Below are 22,228 nucleotides of genomic sequence, written 5' to 3'. Positions count from 1 at the left end.
AATAACATATGTGTGATGTGTGAGTCACACCTTTATAAACTCCCAAAAGGGAGTGTTCACACAGGCTAAAAGTGTCCGACAAGGTTAACTCGGTGTTAGGGGTTTGTTCAATTTCCTAACCCTAAGGCCTGAAACATTCTCTATGCAAGTATGTGATGGCAGATGTTTCTAGCTACACAAGCTCAATTTTATGCATCGTTGTATTTTGAAATGTATCATCATGCAATTCATAACATAACACAAGTTGCCACCACTGCAAGGGGCACTATAGCAGGTATTAATGTAAACACCTTTTTCCTCTTTCAGGTTAGGTACAGTCACTTCGCTAAAACTTTATAAACATTTCAATTCATTCCATTAATGTATGTACACTTGATATCTTGATATGATTTCAATAATTTTCAATAATGAAAAATGACTTCATAAAAGCTAAAAAAGAGCTTTAGCAACCATTAAAACTTGAGGTGAGGGGAAATGTTCCCGTTACTTAGAATTTTTTTAGGAAGTTATACATTATATTTTAAGAGTTTCAGCCACGAAACTCACACGAGTGGTTAACGGTAGTCAACCACCACCAGCACAGACTGCATTTCAGGACTACAGGGCAAACAATGTTAAAATTTGATAAATGCCAGTCATATTTCTATTCGCAACCTCTTCACAATCTCAGGAATTCCCTGCGGTTCCCTCGCAATCCCTGAACTACTATATGTGTATAGCTTTTTTTAACTAGCTACCTGAATAAAAACACATCTTGTTTAAAAGCACAGATATTTTAAAGGAAACTCTATCACCCCCTGAGTACTGAGGTTTGATACTGCCACAGCAACGCAAAAAAACGTTAAGTTGCATACTTGCAATTCGTTGGACAAGCATTCACATCTGCATTTGTGTACTTGCACAAGAGTCTGTTTTTGGCCTGACAGTGAGCTATTTCAAAAGTATGGTTGCCTTAGCAAGCACTACTAATAAATGTATGTAAATGGTTATATTCTGTGTCCGTCAGACCTCGGAGAGGGTAAAGACTCCTCATCAGTAGCGGCAACATTGACTCCATCCTCATCTGTATAATGTGAATCTATCGCCATAGTAACCATGACCTCATCCTGTTTGGTGTCTGATGCAGGATCAGATAGTCCTCTACAGAGAGGACGCACCGGGCTTTTACTCATCTACATACACACACACACACACACACACACACACACTATCAGTTGAGGTGAAAACAATGTGTCAAACTCCAAAATGAGAAGGGATGTTTCATATCAGTTTTGAAAAACTAATTTGAAACTATAGCTTGCCAACCTCCAAGATAATCATAAAGTATTTAAACTACAGTCAGGCTACTAATTTGAAAAGTTAATTTGAAACAAAACATAACTAGCAAGAGTGAAGATATTTAAAGAGATAATTACAAAAATATATATCAAATTCTGAAACTAAGAAGATATATTCAGTGGCAAGACAAGCTTGTGAACCCTTTGGAATTACTTGCATTTATTTATAAATTTGTCTTAAGTCACCCTAATGAACAAACACAATCTGTTTCGACTAATAACACAAAAATTATTGTATTGTTCTTGTATGTATTAAATACATCATTAAAAAATTCACAGTGTGGGTTAGAAAAAGTATGTGAACCCCTAGGCTAATGATGTCAACAAAAGCTAATTAGAGTCAGGAGTTGGCAAACCTGGCATCCAATTAATGAAACGAGATTGGAGGTGTGGGTTAGAGCTACTTTAACTTATAAAAAGCACTCATACTTTTTGAGTTTGCTATTCACAAGAAGCATCTGCTGACGTGGACCATACCTCGCTAAAAAGAGATCTCAAAAGACCTACAATCAAGAAATGTTGCATTGCATAGAGCTGGAAAGGGTTTGAAAGTTATCTTGAAGAGCTTAGATATTCATCTGTCCACAGTTAGACAAACTGTCTATAAATGGAGATGATTTAGTACTATGGGTACTCTCACTAGAAGTGGCCGTCCAGCCAAGATGACTCAAAGGACACACCGCAGAATGCTCAATGACTGTGAAAATGTTTTGTAGACTGATGAAATTAAGGTTTAATTGTTTGGGAAGAACACGCAGCAATACGTATGGCATAAAAAGGGCACTGCATTCCAACATGAAAACATCATCCCAACGGTGAAGTACTGTGGAGGGAGCATCATGATTTGAGGGCCTGGACCGCTTGCCATCTCGAGGGAAAAATTAATTTTATTTTAAAGTTTATCAAGATATCCTTCAGGATAATGTCAGGGTGGCTGTGTGCCAGCTGAAGCCTCAGTAGAAGTTGGGTGATGCAGCAGGAAAATAACCCCAAACATCAAAGTAAATCCACTACAGAATGGCTTCAAAAAAAGGAAATCCACCTTTTGGAGTGTCCCAGTCAGAGCCCAGACCTTAACCCAATAGAGATACTGAGCCGTTCACACCAGACATCCTAAGAATATGGCTGAGCTGAAGCAGTTCTGCGAGGAAGAATGGTCCAAAATTCCTTCTGAACGTTGTGCAGGTCTAATCCGCAGCTTCTGGAAACGCTTGGTTGAGGTTATTGCTGCTCAAGGAGGATTGACCAGTTATTAAATCCAAGGGTTCAATTACTTTTTCTACAGCACTGTAAATGTTTAATGGAATGCATTCAATAAAGACATGAAAGATTGTAATTGTTTGTGTGTTGTTAGCTTAAGCACATTGTGTTTGTCTATACTTGTCTTTACTTGACTTTAATGAAGATGAGATCTCATTTTATGACCAATTAAAGCAGAAAACCAGCTAATTCCAAAGGGTTCACATACTTTTTCTTGCCACTGTGTGTATGTGTGTGTGTATATATATATAAATTATTTTATATATTATTTTATACAATCAGAGCAGTATTTATATGGCACAGAAATTAGGAAGTCAATTTGTTCAATGAAATTTCAAACTGACTTGAATAAGCTTAATAAAATTGAGTAAAAGTGCTTTTGATTATTGATGCAGTTCACTTGGCTGTAAAGCTGCATGTGCAATTCAATATGACAAAAACTGTGATGTTCCTTTTTGTCACGCAACATGGCTACATGTCGGAAAAAGTAGCATGTTTTTAGTGTAAGCATTTATACAACTACACATTATTTGTCATGTCTGCCCACATTCAAATGAAGACAGCCACACACACACACTTAACTGAAGACCACTGTAGGTCATCACACCCTGACACTGCTATGAAATGGTCATTCAAAACTTGTCTGATTCCTGTCATTAAACACAAAGACTTCATCATCTGGTACAGTATATACCTCCAATGATCTTCCTCTTCTCTTAACCGAGGCATTTTCCCTGCACACACACGCCAAAGGTAACAAACAACAGTTATTACACACTTTACACACACACAGAAGTGTGAATGTGAATTTGCACTAGAATTTGAGAATTTAGGATGTGATTCCACACTTGTACAATCTTAACTGTTTTTTTAATGTTTTTTCATAGCTAGGTGTGACATCAGCGTCCTCTTCTGTATTCTCCGGTACCAAACAGCTCCTACAAAAAACAAGATCCCAGTAATAAGTGAGTCAAGTACCATAAAAAACATATATGTTTGGAATGGAATACTAGTACGGTATTTATTGTATACTGAACACATTTCAACATTTCAGTTGTATTTTTTATAAAATAAAATAATACACTGAAATGTGTATATATATATATATGTAGCTATCTCTGTTGTGTTAATCACATTTGATATTACTTCCAGTTCATGGTAATTGGAAGGTCATGTTGAGCGCACTGCATTGTGGGATGCAAAGCACAACATATGGTCTGATTGTTGGCAAATGTAGTAGGTCATACGGCTATTTTGCATACAGAAAATGTGTATGTTATGCACAGTATACACACTACAAATAGAGAAGTAAAATGGTGTGCCATTCCAAACATGCCATTTGATTGAAAGATTTAATCAGATGGCAGACTCACCTTAAGTGTGCTATTGGATGCATGCTGCACCTGAACGGATCAGGTACCTTTCCAGCAAACAGGTGAGTGGCGACTCCTCTCCATTTCAAACACTCTTCACATTGAATCCATGACACATCACTGAGAGAGAGGAAAACCATCAGTACAGCAGCTCAATCTGATCTTTTATGAGTTTCTTATTCATGGGTCGCATGGAGATATTTAAAGACAAAATGTAATACATTTGAAGCTGAAGAGTGTCATTTTTTTTCTATGCTTAATATGCATAGTCAACTATAAATAAGCCATTTGTAGGTGGACTTCCCCATGAAGTGTAACACTGTGGTTCTGTGGTGCTAGTACATATTTTCTTGGTGTTTGAACAATGGCAGATGGGGAGTGTTCAGGAAACCTGTTTAAAAACAATAATTATTTTGCTATTCCTTTTGGTGATGCTAGTGTCACACCAATACAAACTTTAAAATGAAAAGTAAAACACATTTTTGTTCGATTCAGTGTGTAACATTGTTTCAAGTATCGTTTACACACACACACACACACACACAGGTGTGCCGACTATAAAAACCATACTATCACATCAGCTGTGTAGTACTTGATAACAGATCAAGTTTCTCACTGTCGCCCGTCTCTGCCTCTATCACAAAAGCCTTTACATATATGTGTGTGTGTGTGTGTGTGTGTGTGTGGTTTCTCTGATGCATACATGTGTGAGGTTTGTGGTCTAACAGAAAAATTGTCAGTCAGTTTTTAGCAAGCTAAGTTGCACCATCTCTCATTTTTAACTCACAAACACATGCTTCAGAGAAGCCGGTGTTTTTCTGTCCATCTGACTGACAGGCTGTTGAAATCTCACCAGCAGAGCAGAGCATGTACGAGAGAACTATTTTCACAGCACTTGATTAACGTCTGTGTGAAATGGTTCAGAGTAAATCAAACGTACACTTCCTCTTCCTCATCCTCTTCCTCCTCTTCCTCCGTGTCACCCTCTTTGTTTTTTCTCTCTAAGGCCTGAATCTCTCTCTCTTTTGCTTTCTTTTCCTTCTTTTCACGCCAATAGTCGTTCAGTTTGAGACCAAGTGCAGCAAGAGTGAGTCTATGAGATAAAATTGAGTTAGTGCAATTAATTAAATTATTTAAAAAAAATATTGATGAAATGTTAAATTAAAAATGTGAAATAAATAATTACATCACAATGTAAATACAATTAAAACCTACACAGAAATGTGTAAACCTGCTGAAAAATAAAAATGATTAAATATGAATAATATATAAAAATATAAAGTTAGATTTAACAAATATTTTTTTTTAATATAAAAAATATTTTTTGATTTATGTAAAATGAATTTAAAAAAAATTATATATATATATATGTTTAATACAAAAATGTAATTCACTTAAAATATATTGGTAACTCTAAGAAATCAGAAATATTTTTTTAAAAGAATAAAATTAAAAACGAAATTAAATTATTTAAAATATTCTTATATTAAACATATAAAATATTTTTTTATAAAATGAAAATGTAAAGGAAATGCACTGAAGTTTCTTGACAATATATTAGTAACTAATAAAAAATGCAATGAAATATAAAAAAATTAATAATCATAAAATATTAAATATGAAATTATTATTTTTATCAGATAAAAAATGTAATAATTGCAAGAAATTTTGTACACTTATATTGGTAACTCATTAAAAAAATATGAATAAATAACATATCAAATTATTTTTTTAATCCTATATTTAAATTATCTAAAATTACTTCTATATAATTTCATATAATTTTTTTCAAAATATGAAATAATAATAAACAAAACAATGCACTGAAATTTCTTCCACTCATAATGGTATCTCTGTACTCATTAGTTGTTTTGACCAGCAGTACAACAATATTCAATGTCACAAAAGGACGTTTCCCTGTGGCAGGAGATTTGAATTTAGTGAGAATGTCAGCCCATAATTCAAATAAGGGGTCATCTGAGCCAGTTGCCATTGCTGTAGTGTTGTATGATAAAGTTTGAGGTGAGCGGCAGAACTCCTGAAATGCACCTGTACTCTTTCGTGTACTCAAAATCCTGCTTGTTGTGAGCAGGCTTGAGGAAGTTGCACTCAATCACTCCAATGACTCCGACCCCTGACCTTAGACCTGATGACTTAAGAAGAAACACAGGAAGAGATGAGACACGCTGATACTTCCTAGGTCATTTTTTTTATTTTTCTCCCCTTTTCTCCCCAATTTGGAATGCCCAATTCCCAATGTGCTCTAAGTCCTCGTGGTGGCGTAGTGACTCGCCTCAATCCGGGTGGCGGAGGATGAATCTCAGTTGCCTCCGCGTCTGACACCGTCAATCCGCGCATCTTATCATGTGGCTTGTTGAGCGCGTTACCGCAGAGACCTAGTGCACGTGGAGGCTTCATGCTATTCTCCGCGGCATCCACGCACAACTCACCACGCGCCCCACCGAGAGCGAGAACCACATTATAGCGACCACGAGGAGGTTATCCCATGTGACTCTACCCTCCCTAGCAACCGGGCCAATCTGGTTGCTTAGGAGACCTGGCTGGAGTCACTCAGCACACCCTGGATCCAGGGGTGATAGTCAGCGTCTTTACTCGCTGAGCTACCCAGACCCCCGGTCAGTTATAGTTTGATTTTGAATATGTTTTATCTAATACCTTGATTTGGCAGCCCACTTTCTCATAGGCCTTTATCAGTCTGTTTTTATGGTACATCATAATGCCAAAAAGCTCCTTATTTTTCCTGTTGAATCCAAATGTGATCTTCACTCTCTCATTCTGAGTGGTAGCATTTAAAGAAAACACTCCTAAAGGAATCGTTCACCCAAAAATTTTAATTCAGTCAACATTTACTCATGCCTCATGTGGTTCCAAGTCTGTACGACTTTCTTGCTTCTGTAGAACACAAAATAAGATATTTAGAAGAATCCAAGCTGCTTTTTCCATTTAATAAAAGCATTTTGTGACCAGGGTCTGTCAAGCTTAAAGACCAAAAAGCGCAATGAAAGTACTATAAAAGTAGTCTATACAACTTATGCACTCAACTCCAATCATTCCAAGTCCATATTGTTTGGAATGGCATGAGGAAAAGATAGGAAAATAATCCTATAGTGGCAAATTCCATGCTTAAAACCTGTTATGCAAAGAAACAGGATTTCTATTGCAGGCTAAAGTCGTACAGTAACTTCAGATTTTGAGGTCAGTAAAAAGGATACGATGAAATGAGGTTTATAGACGTCATTCTCAATCATGGACAGACTCTTAGCAACTAGTTTAGTCTGAACTTTCTTCTGTCGCAGAATGATTTGAGTCCTGGGCTTTAGGTAAAGGATACTGAGATATGCCTGCAATGAAAGAGAGAGATTAATTTTGTATTTGTATTTCAGTCTGTTTTACTGATCTTAAAGGGGTCATATGATAAAGAATCAAATAAAACGTAAAATAACAAATAAAACTAGGGCTGTTGATTTAACGCATTAATTCAGTGTGATTCGTTATATAAAAAATAACATGTTAAAAAATTAATCATGTTCACAGAACATAAGGAATATTGCAACAACTGCAACCAAAAACGTTTTTAATGCTTAACTTGTGTGCCTAAATTATGTAATGCATTTACATTTTCTGTATTATTTTTTTATAATATATATATATATATATATATATATATATATATATATTTATAATTATCTAAATATAACTATTTAAAATTATTTAATCATTATATATTGAATTATTGTTATTTGAGGGGCTTTCTCAGCAAATATTTATGTATGCCATTAATTGCAATTAATTAGATTTAAAAATGTTAAATCAATAGACTGCCCAAATAAAAATGTAATAAATGTATGATATGATTCCTAGTTTAAACTAACAGGACAGATCTCATTTTCTTTTTCTTTCACAACGTGGTACTGTACCAACATTCTCTCAGCTCCACCTAAAATAAAACGCACACACACACAGTCTCTCTCTCCATCAGCCTCTCTCTTTGTCACTCACTCTGAGAGAATACTCAATTTCAGGAATGTGACTGTCTCTGCGATGCTTGTAATAATCTCTCCTTAATTTTCCCTGAGCCTCCTCTGATTGAATCTCCGGGAGACGGATGTCCTCTGCATCTGTGTCAAAGTCAAACTCCGGCTTTCCATCTTTATTTCTGTCAAACAGGATGGTAAATGTTTGATGTAAGGAGAAAAAATACAGAAATTTACTTCCTTCTAATTAGAAATGTGACTGGGTGGTCGACTAATCGACTAGTCGTCTAACAACTGACTAGTCAATTAGTGGGGTCGACTACTAACACACATTTTGTAGTGGTGGTTGTTTCAATGGGAGATGCAATTTTCAAAATATAACTGCAAGCAACAATTAACGGGGTTCAAGCATTTAAGGGCCTTTATGTACATATGCAACAGATATTAGCAGCTAAAACAATGATAAAGTGCCGTAATTTTCAGAAATGTTAGGTTTGGTAGCACAGAGATATTGCATTTTTTACATTCCTCATTGTTATAGCACCACCAAGAGGTAGAGGTGTGCAATTGTTTTCATATGTCCTCAGAATGACCCCATACAGAAGTGTACCAAATTTGGTGATAATATCTCATTCCTTTCAAGAGTTAAATCCATTTGTGTATAAGTGGTCTCACGAGCTTTGTACGTTCTGGCATACTGTTGCAACGATGAATTGAAAGTTCAAACTTTTTTTTTTTTTGGGGGGGGGATTTTTCTCCTTTTTCTCCCAATTTGGAATGCCCAATTCCCAATGCGCTTCTAAGTCCTTGTGGTCGCATAGTGATTCGCCTCAGTCCGGGTGGCGGAGGACGAATCCCAGTTGCCTCCGCGTCTGAGACAGTCAACCTGCGCATCTTATCACGTGGCTTGTTGAGCGCGTTGCCACGGAGACATAGCGCGTGTGGAGGCTTCACGCCATCCGCCGCGGCAACCACGCTCAATTCACCACGCGCCCCACCGAGAACAAACCACATTATAGCGACCACGAGGAGGTTACCCCATGTGACTCTACCCTCCCTAGCAACTGGGCCAATTTGGTTGCTTACGAGACCTGGCTGGAGTCACTCAGCACACCCTGGGATTCGAACTAGCGAACTCCAGGGGTGGTAGCCAGCGTATTTTACCACTGAGCTACCCAGGCCCGAAAGTTCAAACTTTTTTAGCTAATTATTGATATTTGGACTCCAGAGAATATTTCTGCACTGGTTTGATTCCGATCCGTTAAACTGCCTAGGACTAGTTCGCAAAAGTAGGTTTTGCGAAAAAGCCAAGGATTCCAATGATATAAAGGCACTTAAGTCTGCAACATACGGTTCAGGAGTTATGGCCCAAAATGAATTTTGGCTTTATTATAGTGCCTCCCATAGGCCAATCGGGGTGAGTCCTTGCGTATGTGTAGCCAGCTAGAGTACTACCATTCCCCAAAGTTTCTACTCTCTAGGCCTTACGGTTTGGTCTGCATGATCAGTTTTAGGGAATAATAATAATCCTAACAATTACAACAGGGTTTCAGCACTTCGTGCTTGAACCCCTAATTAATTGAGAGACGCCACTTCTCGGAGAGCGTGTTTGCACATTGTGCATAACAGTGAATAAAATTCAGAACAGTAAAACCCTCTGCAAGAAGTTTAGTCCTTTAATGTGCTGCTGTTACAAATCAAATCAAATCAAATCACTTTTATTGTCACACATCCATATACACAAGTGCAATAGTGTGTGAAATTCTTGGGTGCAGTTCCGAGCAACATAGCAGTCGTGACAGTGATGAGACATATACCAATTTACAATAAACATCAGATTAACACATCACAATTTAAAATCTAATATACACATAATTACACACAACACAATATACAAATAATAACATACAATGTATAGTATACAATACACACAATATAGAGTACACATTATACAATAAAAATAGTATTTATAGTATATATAAAATGTACAGTGGGTTGTATTGTACTGTATTGACATTCAGGCTGTCGGTTGATAGTCAGTTGTTAAGAGAGAGTATAATATAATAATAATATAATTTATGACAGTCCGGTGTGAGATATAAGAGTATTAAAGTGCAGTGCTGATGTATTTTGATCGTGAGAGATCAAGAGTTCAAAAGTCTGATTGCTTGGGGGAAGAAGCTATCATGGAGTCGGCTGGTGTGGGTCCTGATGCTGCGATACCGCCTACCTGATGGTAGCAGTGAGAACAGCCCATGGCTCGGGTGGCTGGAGTATCTGATGATCCTCTGAGTTTTTTCACACACCGCCTGGTATATATGTCCTGGAGGGAGGGAAGCTCACCTCCGATGATGTGTCTGGCAGTTCGCACCACCCTTAGCAGGGCTTTGCGGTTGTGGGCGGTGCTATTGCCGTACCAGGCGGAGATGCAGCCAGTCAGGATGCTCTCTGTAGAACCGTGTGAGGATGTGGTGGTTCATTCCAAACTTACTCAGCTGTCTCAGGAAGAAGAGGCACGGATGAGCCTTCTTCACAACGGCCTCAGTGTGGATGGACCATGTGAGTTCCTCAGTGATGTGGACACCGAGGGACTTGAAGCTGCTGACTCTCTCCACTGGTGCTCCATTGATGGTGATAGGGCTGTGTTCTCTATCTCTTCTCCTGAAGTCCACCACAAGCTCCTTTTGTCTTACTGACGTTGAGGGAGAGCGTGTCAGAGTGTGCACCTCCTCTCTGTAGGCTGTTTCATCATTGTCAGTGATCAGACCTACCACCGTCGTATCAACAGCAAACTTAATGATGGCATTGTAGCTGTGTGTTTCCACACAGTCATGTGTGTACAGGGAATACAGGAGTGGGCAGAGAACACAGCCCTGTGGGGCTCCAGTGTTGAGGGTCAGTGATGAGGAGATGTTGCTGCCCATACTAACCACCTGGCGTCTGCTTGACAGGAAGTCCAGGATCCAGCTGCACAGTGAGCTGTTTAAGCCAAGAGCCCAGAGTTTCTCATCAAGCTTGGAGGGCACTATGGTGTTGAATGCTGAGCTGTAGTCTACAAACAGCATTCTCACATAAGTGTTCTTTTTTTCCAGGTGGGAGACAGCAGTGTGTATTGTAGATGCAATGGCATCATCAGTGGAGCGGTTGTTGCGGTAAGCAAACTGCAATGGGTCCAGTGATGTAGGCAGCACAGAGCAGATGTAATCTCTAATTAGTCTCTCAAAGCATTTGCTGATGATGGGTGTCAGAGCAACAGGACGCCGGTCATTTAAGCAAGTGATTTTGGATTGCTTAGGAACGGGCACAATGGTGGACATTTCAAAGCATGTGGGGACTACAGACAAGGAGAGGGAAAGGTTGAAAATGTCCGTAAAAACACCAGCCAGTTGGTTCGCGCACGCTCTGATGACGCGGCCCGGAATGCTGTCTGGACCCGTGGCTTTGCGGATATTCACCCGTCGGAAGGATCGGGTTACATCTGCTACACAGACGGAGAGTAAACTAACCTCTGTATCTTCGGTTGCGAGAGCTCTCTCTGTGTGGGCGGTGTTATTTCCCTCGAAACGAGCATAAAAAGTATTTAGCTATCAATGCACCGCATCAACAATACATTTCAAGACGATCACTGTCAGACATGAAATCCTCTGCTGTGAGTAACGTTCCCATGTTGTTGAGAGATTCAAATCTTTTGCTGATTTTGTCTAACACTGTTTAAGTAAATAGTTGCAGGAAAAAAGGTTTAAACTGATTGATGTCGTGAACTAGATGTGTACCCGCAATACTTGAAATAGTAGACAAATTTAAATTGTGGCTACATTTGATACACGTGTCTAATATATGTTTTTTTTTAATTTTTTTTTTTTAAATGTATTAATAATAATTTTGGGGGTTTATTTCAGTGAGTTTTGTTTAGTCGGAGAAATACAGTGATGTGAAAAAGTATTTGCCCCCATACTGAATTCTTCTGTTTTTGTGTATTTCATATTAAATTGTTTTAAAAATTCAAACAAAATCTAACATAAAACAAAGGAAATCTGAGTAAACAAAATGCAGTTTTTAAATGATACTTTTATTTTTTGAAGCAAAAAAGTTATCCAATACCTCTATCACCCATGTGAAAAATGAACTGCCTCCTTAAACTTAATAGCTGATTGTGCCACCTTTAGCAGCAACAACTGCAACCAAAAACTTCCAGTAACAGGAGATCAGTCTTTCACAACACTGTGGTGAAATTTTGGCAGAACTTTGCAGAACTGCTACATTTAGTTCAGCCACATTGGTGGGTTTTTCGAGCATGAACTGCCTGTTTAAGGTCCTGCCACAGTATCTCAATCGGGTTCAAGTCAGGACTTTGACTAGGCCACTCCAAAACTTTAATTTTGCTTCTTTTGAGCCATTCAGAATTGGACTTACTCCTATGCTTTGGATCGTTGTCTTGCTGCATAATCAAGCTGCCCTTGAGCTTCAACTCACGGATTGATGACCGGACATTCTCCTTAGGATTTTCTGATAGACAGCAGAATTCATGTTTCCCTCAATTACTGCAAGTCGCCCTGAAGAGCAAAGCATCCCCACACCATCACACTACCACCACCATGCTTGACTGTAGGTATGATGTTCTTTTTGTGGAATTATGTGTTTGTTTTATGCCAGATGTAACAGGACCCCTGTCTTCCAAACAGTTCCACTTTTGACTCATCAGTACACAGAATATTCTCCCAAAAGGTCTGAGGATCATCAAGGTGTGTTTTGGCAAAATCAAGACGAGCCTTAATGTTATTCTGGGTTAGCAGTGGTTTTCACCTCGCCCCTCTTCCATGGATGCCATTTTTGGCCAGTGTCTTTCTGATAGTGGAGTCATGAACATTGACCTTTATTGATGGGAGAGAGGCCTGCAGTTCCTTGGATGTTGTCCTTGGCTTTTTTGTGACTTCCTGGATGAGTCGTCTCTGTGCTCTTGGAAGAATTTTGGAAGGTTGGCCACTTCTGGGAAGGTTCACTACTGTGTCAAGCTTTCTCCATTTGGAGATAATGGCTCTCACTGTGGGTCTTTACAGTCCCAGAGTCTTTGAAATAGCTTTGTAACCCTTCCCAGACTGATGTATTTCAATCATATTTTTCCTCATCATTTCTGGAATTTCTTTCGACCTTGGCATAGTGCGCTACTGGGTGAGACCTTTTAGCAAACTTCATGCTGCTGAAAAAGTTATATTTAGGTGTTGATTTGATTGAACAGGGCTGGCTGTAATCAGGTCTGCATGTGTCTAGTCCAGCTGAACCCCATTATGAATGCAGTTTCATAGATTTGGGAATTTAGTAACTAAGGGAGCAAATAATTTTTCACATAGGCCCAGTTGGTATTGGGTAACTTTTTTACTTCAATAAATAACATTTATCATTTTAAAACTGTATTTTGTTTTTACTCAGATTGCCTGTGTTTTCTGTTAGATTTTGTTTTAATTTTTGAAACAATTTAGTATGAGATATACACAAAAACAGAAGAAATCAGTATGGGGGCAAATACTTTTTCACATCACTATCTTTGTCTTTTAAAGAAAATTAGTTTGGGTTCAAGAAAATATTATTCTGCATTCAATACAAGTTAAGCTCAGTCAACAGCATTTGTGGCATAATGTTGTTTACCACAAAAAAAATATTTTGACGCGTGCCTCCTTTTCTTTAAAAAAGAACTTACAATGGAAGTGAATGCGGCCAATTTTTGAAGGGTTTAAAGGCAGAAATGTGAAGCTTTTCATTTTATAAAACACTTATTTGCCTACGGCAGGTGGATCGTCCCATTGTGGAATTTGTGGTGGGATTCTGTCAACTCTACCACCGGGTGAGTTTTGAAAAGGTCTCCCTGAAGCTGTTTTTCCATGCAGGACTAAATGAGCCCATCTATTCCTTGATACCACCAGGGGGAATAGATTGGACTCTGGTTCGACCTTCACTGTGGGAGTAGCTGATGAGGAAATCAGCATTCCTCCTACAGTAACCACCAAGCCCGAGTTCCCCGTCAGGGCCGCCAAGCCCGAGTTCCCCGTCAGGACTGCCACCGTCAACAAGCCAATTCCTGAAGCCTCGTCCGTCCCAGAGCCAGCGCCTGAAGCCTCGTCCGTCCCAGAGCCAGCGCCTGAAGCCTCGTCCGTCCCAGAGCCAGTGCCTGAAACCTCGTCCGTCCCAGAGCCAGTGCCTGAAGCCTCATCCATCCCTGAGCCAATGCCTGAAGCCTTGCCCATCCCAGTGCCAGCGGCCAGGAGGAGGAGGAGGAGAATGAGGTCGTTCCCCTGTCACTGTCAGTGCTCCAGGCCACGGAGGTCATTCCCCTGCCAGTGCCCACGGCCACGAGGCCGTTCCCCTGTCACTGCCAGTGCCCACAGCCACAGAGGCCATTCCCCTGTCACTGCCAGTGTCCATGGCCACGGAGGCGTTCCCCTGTCACTGCCCATGACCACGGAGGTCATTTCCCTGTCACTGCCTGTGCTCCCAGCCACGGAGGCCATTTCCCAGTTGCTGCCAGCACTCCTAAACATGGTGGCTGTCGATGAGCTTGTCCAGTTCCCCGAGGCTGTCGATGAGCTTGTCCAGTTCCCCGAGGCTGTCGATGAGCTTGTCCAGTTCCCCAAGTCTATCAACGAGTCTTCCACAGCTCTGACCCTCAATTCTTCCACGGCTCTGCTCCTTGGATCCTCAGCTTCCCTGGCCTCTGAGCTCTCTGAGTCCCCAAGAGTCTTGCTCTCTGAGTCCCCAGCCGCTCAGAACTCTGAACCCTTTGAGTCCCATGTTGACTTGACCTCCGAACCCTCTGAATCCCCAGATGCCATAACCACTGAGCCCTTGCCTCCTGTAGCTCCATCTCCTGAGCCTCCTGTGGCTCTGCCTCCTGCGGCTCTGCCCCCTGAGCCTCCGCCTCCTGCGGCTCCATCCCCTATGCTCCACATCCTGAGACTCTGCCGGATCCTGCCCCCTTTCTGGAGCCGCCACTCAAACTGTCAGACCCTGCCTCTTTTCTGGAGCCACCACCTAAATCCGTTGGATCTCGCTCCCTTCCTAGTGCCACCTCCCTGGCCTCCGAACACCGCTTTCTTCCTGAGGCCACCCACCTGGTCACCTGGTCTACGCCTGTTTCTGGGCCCTCCACTGGTTCCACCATGAACTATTTTTATTTATGTGTTTAGGAGCTTCAGCAGCCGCTCCTTAGATGGGGGGGCCCTGTTACACTTGGGACATTTGCCCTAGTGGACACTAGAGGTCGCTAGGTGAATTAAAGACTCTTAGTTTGAAGTTCTGTGTTTTCCTTGTCATGTGATATCCAGTTTCCCTCATGTTCATGTGTCTTGTTCTCATTGGTTTATTGTCTTGTTAACTTGTTATCAGTTCTGTTCTTTTTTTTAAAAAAAATTTGGAATGCCCAATTCCCAATGTGCTTTTTAAGTCCTCGTGGTGGCGTAGTGACTCGCCTCAATCCGGGTGGCAGAGGACAAATCCCAGTTGCCTCTGCATCTGAGACCGCCAAACCGCGCATCTTATCACGTGGCTTGTTGAGCGCGTTGCCACGGAGACAAAGCGTGTGTGGACGCTTCATGCCATCCACCGCGGCATCCACACTCAACTCACCACGCGCCCACATTATAGCGATCATGAGGAGGTTACCCCACGTGACTCTACCCTCCCTAGCAACCGGGCCAATTTGGTTGATTAGGAGACCTGGCTGGAGTCACTCAGCATGCCCTGAGATTCAAACTAGCGAACTCCAGGGGTGGTAGCCAGTGTATTTTTACCACTGAGCTACCCAGGCACCCTTCAGTTCTGTTCTTTTATTGGTTCCTATTTAGTAGTCTTATCTTGTCATTCATTTAGTCTTGTCATTGATTGTCTTTGTCATGCGTTTCCCTTGTCAGTGTATAATTAAGCCCTCTTGTTTGCTATAGTCCCTCCCTCGTCGAGTATTGTTTGTTGTAACTCTGGTTCCATGTCCAGTCAAGTCGATTCCTAGTTAAGTCAAAGTTTATAGTCTAGTCAAGCCAAGTCCTTGTTCTTGTTCATGTTTATGTTCAGTTTCACCTTTTGGATATACTGTTTCATGTTTGGATACCAGCACTTTAAATAAAACTGCACTTGGGTTCTACTCTTCATCGTCTTGTCTTCATCCTGTCTTCAGCCTGCCAGTATGTTACTGTAGAGACGAGGAGGGCGGGGCTGGGCTGGAATGACACACGCCCGGTCCCCAATCACCCTGATGGGGCGCGCTAGGGATAAATGTGGCCGGGGACGACAGTTCGAGAGAGAGAAAATTACAGGCAGCTGCCCTGTGTGTGTTTATGGTTGTGTGTTTTTGGTTAAGTTGTTCATTAAATTATTATTTAAGCTGTCAAGCCGGTTCTCGCCGCCTCCTTTCCCTCTAACCCCCCTTACACTGGTGCCGAAACCCGGGAGGGAGGAGGGATTCCCGTCGCAGAGTCCTCGACACTGCCGTCCACTCAGGGAGCGCCACTGCCATCCGACGGGGGACAGAGTAGCCCAACCACCCGGACGTGGGGAACGGCCACCGTCCGCGAGGCGAGTGGGGACTGGACTCCCCGACCGCCTGGAGTGAGGGAGCCGCTGCCGGGAGCGGAGGAGTGCCCTGCCGTCCCCCGGGAACGCGGAGGGGTCGAGAGAAGACCGCCGTCCGCGGGGGGAGGAGGGAAGTGACTCCCCGAATGCCTGGAGTGGTAGGGCCGCTGCCAGGGGCGGAGGAGTGTCCCCACGGGACGCTGGGAATGTGAGGGGTGTTCTGTCCGCTGGGGGTCGGAGGTCTGACTCCGGTCCGCCCAGGGAGGAGCGGCTGCCGTCCGCCTGAGAGGGTGGAGGAGTATTCGAGGACCACGCGACGGCGCATCAGAGAACCGGTGAGTTTCTTTTTCTCTCTCTCCTCTCTCTCTCTCTGTTGCTCTGTGTTGGCCTTTCCCCCACCTATTTTGTTTTTGTTGTTGTTTTTCCCCTCCTGTCTCCTCCCAGGTCGAGGAAGGCTGGGATGATCCGCTGGCTGTCTGGGCGCAAGGCACGCCCCCCCGGAGAGGAAGGGGGGATGTACGTCATGCCGGGGGCTCCCCGGCCTGAGGCAACGCCGGGAGGAGTGTAGAGCCCAGGAGGGCGGGGCCGGGCTGGAATGACGCACACCCGGTCCCCAATCAGCCTGATGGGGCACACGAGGGTTAAAGGCGGCCGGGGACGACAGATCGAGAGAGAGAGAATTACAGGCAGCTGCCGTGTGTGTTTATGGTTGTGTGTTTTTGGTTAAGTTGTTCATTAAATTATTATTTAAGTTGTCAAGCCGGTTCTCGCCTCCTCCGAAGAACCGTCTTGACAACTTAAATAATAATTTAGCTTTTTTTAAAGAAAAGGGGGGATGCGTCGAATTAATTTTTTGTGGTAATCAATATTATGCCACAGATGCTGTCGATTGAGTTTAACTCGTATTAAACCCAGAATATTCCTTTTTAAAATTGGCACATGCATACTTGCACATTGCATCCAAACTAAAAAGTAAGAAACCCATCTAATAAACATCTATCCCCAAAATCTACCACTTAACTACAAAAAAAACAAACAAAAGATTTCAGCAAAGTGCTTATGTCTGAGATGGAAATACATGTACACAAAATAACAAACAAAAAATATGTATCATTAAATGGACGCTGATTGGTCAATACAGTGTTCAGTCGTGTTAAAATACACAATATAGTAACAGGTATGAGATCCGTGAGAGGTCAGAGGATTACATGCTTTTTAGGGTGATTAACACAATTTGTTAAACTAAGCACTTCAGGCTAATATTCCAAGCAAATTCAAATCAGGAGTCACTACACTCACCTGTGTTCAACATTTAAGTCATATGTAAATAAATGACGTGGCTGAATATAATGGCTTTCCTGTCTGTGTATACGTATCTGGCTGTGGTTTGGCACGGAGTCTACCAACAGATCAGTGAGCATTTTCGCTGTAACTCCAGTGAATCTCTTTGTTCAGTGATTCACCTTTTACTATTAACAGGCAAAATTAGATACAACTGTAATTTACAATAAATATCCAAAATAATGTATAAGAATTATTTAACAAAAATGTATTCCATATTTGATTTTTATGTATTTATATTGTCTACATCAAAAACAATGTTTAGCATCTTTCAAAGGCCAAATTTCAGATATTGCTGGTAATAGTCAAAGGGTATTTTTCCTTGACATTTTATAGACTATTTTATCTTAAAATATATCTGAATTATTTATTACATTAAAAACCAACATAAAAGCTGTAATAATTTCTTTGGGCTCCATATAACTTTTGATATATTATTCAATAGGTGCATGTTTAATAAGATTTTCCTTTTCTTTAAAAAAAGCAAAAATCGAGGTTACAGTGTGGCACTTACAATGGAAGTGAATGGGGCCAATCAGTCAACGTTAAAATCGTCAATGTTTCAAAAGTATAGACACAAGACGTAAACAATATGCATGTAACATGATGAACTCGTATTGAACCTGGAATTATCCTTAAGGGTTCCTGTGACGAGGGTGGGGCCGGGCCGTGAGGACACATGCCCGGCCCTGAATCGGGCTAATCAGCCGGGAGGGGGATAATGACGATCCGTAGGTGCCAGTTCGAGACACGCTGTGTGTGTGTGTGTGTTTGTTTGTTTAAATTCAGTTCTGTCATTAAAATTATGTTGACTATTCAGCTGGTTCCCGCCTCCTCCTTGCCCACCTTTACCCGTTACAGTTCCACTGCCACATAAGATGGCAAACCATCCAAAATCTTTGTTTTCATTTGTCACAAACCTGCGAATGTTCCAGATGAGAATCTTGGTGCCTTTCTTGCCCTGTAAGGAATCTAGCTGCTCCTGTAACTCAGATACATTCTGAAAGAGAGAATATTTCAGAATGGCTCTCAAACTTGCCTCAGAATCTTCTGTTACCACGAGAGTCTGTGAGATGAGAGAGTTAAGGGCGAACGATTTTGTCTGTTGAGGATGAAGTCAAACATCTGTTTAAACTGCACACAATTATTTATCCAAAAATCATTTATTTATGAGGTTTTGGAACAGAGCCTTTGACTCTTGATTATTGATGAGCTGTAGTACAGTATATGAGTGAAGGATATTGGTCTGTTGGTTGAATGGGGCGATGGGTACGATCACAGCTTGAGCTTTGATAGCCTGTAAGAAGCTTTGAGACAGCATACCCACGCTCTGACAGCCACCGTTCTTCGTAAAGATCAGAGCGTCACGACCCAGACGCATCGAACCCGACTTAAACCCATTACCGTACACGCCGATGGGCTGATGACTGCTTTTACCAGAACCCTTCTCTGTAAACCCAAAACTGCAAAGAGAGAAAAAGAAATGTCTGTAGCGCAAGCGTTCCAGGACGAGTTGCATACCAAAGTTTAGCTGGAGATTCGTAACAAACACCTCACAAGCACCATCACTAATAATCAAAGAGCTTCTAAAATTTTTGCATGTGAATATTTCTGTTTTCACGCACCTGAGCATTTTGTGGAGTTTGTTTGGCGTCATACCGCTGCCGTTGTCCATAAAACTGAGACACAGCTGGTCTCTGACCTTCACCACATCTATCCAGATGTTCTTGGCCGTTACGCCAGGGTCAGACGCATTATCTGCGACACACACATGCAGAGAAATGTCAACGTAAGGCCTCATCTGTGCCGATTTAAAGCTGAAGTAATTAATGAGTAGCATGAGTCTCCACATGCTGTGAGTCTCCGCGGTGTCATGCACAACGAGTCACGTGATAAGTTGCGCGGATTGACGGTCTCAGAAGCGGAGGCAACTGAGACTTGTCCTCCGCCACCCGGATTGAGGGGAGTAACCGCGCCACCACGAGGACCTACTAAGTAGTGGGAATTGGGCAGTCCAAATTGGGAGAATAGGGGATAAAATAAAAAATATATATAATAAAAAAAAAGAGAGAAAAAAACGAATGAAGTTGCATTATTTACACTACATGTTTTCTGTCTGTTTACTGCAACCCATAAGCAAACATGTGTGGCAATGCAAACGTGGTATATAAATAATTTAGAGCACTTTTTTTTTCTTTTAAAATGTGCTTGCAAGCAGTACACTAAATATAACAATTTACCTAAAAACTATAACCAGCCAGACAAACCCTTTAACAGGATGTAGAGGGTAAACTGTAAAAGTAGTAAGACATATTTAGTTGCACCTCATATCTTGATAGTTAGATGATCAAAGAAAAACACATTTAGATATTTTTCCACTGCCATCTCCATGCTATTAATATGTTCTTAATGTTTCCTGCCTCTAACGGTACTGACATCTGCTCGTGAAAGCTTCACACATTTCCGTCAACCTTTACTATATGTACAGTGAACCCAAAAAGTATTTATCATTTATCAATTGCACTGCATTAAATAACAAAATATTAAAGCAAGAGACATCTGCCGTTTTTCTCAAAACTAAACTAAAATTCAATTTTCTGAGCCATTTTTGCTCACTGATTTTTAATCAGCAGGTGTCAAGGTGACTTTTAGAGTGGTCACTTCACACAGGTGTCCTGTAACCGCAAACGTAGTTCACATTGACTATTTACATGCTCCGTTTGACAACCACAAAGTATCATTATACTATCTGTCTTCATTTTCAATTCTATTTAAATGATCATTTCAACCTCGAACTTGCTTGAAAAGTGTGCTCGTGCCATCTTTCTTTAAAATAAAAGCCACTTGCTTTGATATTTTGTTATTTAAAGCAATGACATTCACATAGCCTGTTTTAAAGCATAACTTATGGTATGTATCCAAATACTTTTTTGGGTACATTCAAGCTGATATTAAACCAAATCACAACTTTACTGCACATAAATGTATCATGCATGTTTGATCTTGACGTTAAATGATTCATTATCATTACATTTGAATCTGTATCATGTAGACCCAGATGCAACAGGTGCCCAAAAGTCAACATAAATGCGCATTTACAGTCTGAGAGATTTTTGCGGAAGTTTAAATCGAAAGTATCGGTTCCTGACAAAATGCATTGCCAAATCCTGCAAGATCAGAGTGGTTTGCTCACCTATGAGTTCTGCTACAGCACTGAAGGGCCACGTGTGACTGGTGGAGTTGCTCTCCAGGTACGACGGGCTCATCTAAAAAACAACATCACGCATTATAATATCAAAATGAATATGATCTTGCATAAGAAAATGCATTAAAGAAGATATTGAAGAATACGCACAGAGCTGAGGCGGATCCCGTGTTCGCTCAGTCTCGCCATCATTACAGTTTAAACACACGTCACAAGAGCAGAAAGACTGATGATGATGCTTCTTTCTTCCTCTCTGCTGCGCCTTCTTTACTTCCTCTTTTACTGTGTGTGTGTGTGTGTGTGTGTGTGTGTGTGTGTGTGTGTGTGTACACGCCCACCCAGAGCACATCTACAAAGTGTTTTGTTTATTCTGAAAGATGATGTTTGCCTTTTACTTCCGCCAGAATCTCATCAGAATATATATAAATAAATATATATAATTTATATTAATATTATATAAAATAAAAAACTAAAAACTATTTTCATAGTTTCTCATTATATTAAATATAATATTATTTTTTATAGGCTATTATTATCACATTTGTATCTATTATATATTTTAGAAATCATGTGTAATGTCAGATTAAAAGTTTAGTAAATCACAATAGGTTTGGTTAATTAAATTTAAAGGCTATTTAATAATAAATAAAATGTGATAAAATATCTAGTATTTTATAAAAGATGTGTGATGCCAGATTAAATGCTTCTTACATTATTTTCGTGTTGGATAATATAAAAAATATGTAAAAACTATTTTCAAATTGTTTTTCATTTTTTTATTAATTGTTATATTATTATACATGTTATCACATTTTTTATTATATATTTTATAAATGATGTGTGATGCCAGATTACAGGTTTCTTACATCATAAGTGTTTGGTACATACTAGCCTATTAAAAATATGTAAACGATTATCATATTTTCTCAATTTTTTATATTATTAATTTTTATTTAATATGTTATCACATTTTAATTAATTATGTATTTTATTAATGAATTATATCAGTATAGTGTTTGGTGTATAAAAGTAAATTAAACACTGTATGTAAAAATAATTTTTATATTTTCTCATATTTTATGTCTTAATTTTTATATTATCTATGGGTTTTACAATCACAATTTTACTTATATATTTTGAAAATGATGTATGATGTCAGGT

At 40.4% G+C, this 22,228-nt stretch overlaps 1 protein-coding gene across 4 annotated transcripts in view; it reads right to left on the bottom strand.

Moving 5' to 3' along the window:
• Window positions 1-21,354, bottom strand: part of LOC127413399 (MORC family CW-type zinc finger protein 3-like) — a 212,894-nt gene extending 191,540 nt beyond the window's left edge. For all 4 annotated transcript variants that reach the window (XR_007892580.1, XR_007892582.1, XR_007892581.1 and 1 more), the window contains exons 1-14: window positions 21,218-21,354; window positions 21,056-21,128; window positions 19,488-19,620; window positions 19,105-19,325; window positions 18,783-18,930; window positions 7,991-8,147; window positions 7,204-7,332; window positions 6,647-6,766; window positions 6,020-6,123; window positions 4,911-5,063; window positions 3,971-4,090; window positions 3,461-3,535; window positions 3,292-3,331; window positions 1,009-1,172 (exon numbers count right to left, since the gene is read on the bottom strand). Coding sequence is in view for 1 of the 4 variants with exons in the window: in XM_051650538.1 (XP_051506498.1) it covers window positions 1,009-1,172; window positions 3,292-3,331; window positions 3,461-3,535; window positions 3,971-4,090; window positions 4,911-5,063; window positions 6,020-6,123; window positions 6,647-6,766; window positions 7,204-7,332; window positions 7,991-8,147; window positions 18,783-18,930; window positions 19,105-19,325; window positions 19,488-19,620; window positions 21,056-21,128; window positions 21,218-21,259 (1,679 nt within the window). In the remaining 3 variants the exon portion in view is untranslated. The remainder of the gene's footprint in view (window positions 1-1,008; window positions 1,173-3,291; window positions 3,332-3,460; window positions 3,536-3,970; window positions 4,091-4,910; window positions 5,064-6,019; window positions 6,124-6,646; window positions 6,767-7,203; window positions 7,333-7,990; window positions 8,148-18,782; window positions 18,931-19,104; window positions 19,326-19,487; window positions 19,621-21,055; window positions 21,129-21,217) is intronic.
• Between the last annotated feature and the right edge of the window lie 874 nt (window positions 21,355-22,228).

This window comes from Myxocyprinus asiaticus, chromosome 22 (genome assembly GCF_019703515.2).
Source record: "Myxocyprinus asiaticus isolate MX2 ecotype Aquarium Trade chromosome 22, UBuf_Myxa_2, whole genome shotgun sequence".
In the NCBI taxonomy this organism is placed as follows: domain Eukaryota; kingdom Metazoa; phylum Chordata; class Actinopteri; order Cypriniformes; family Catostomidae; genus Myxocyprinus; species Myxocyprinus asiaticus.
The sequence above is the reverse complement of the archived record's forward strand: the minus strand, read 5'-3'. Positions and strand labels throughout refer to the sequence as shown.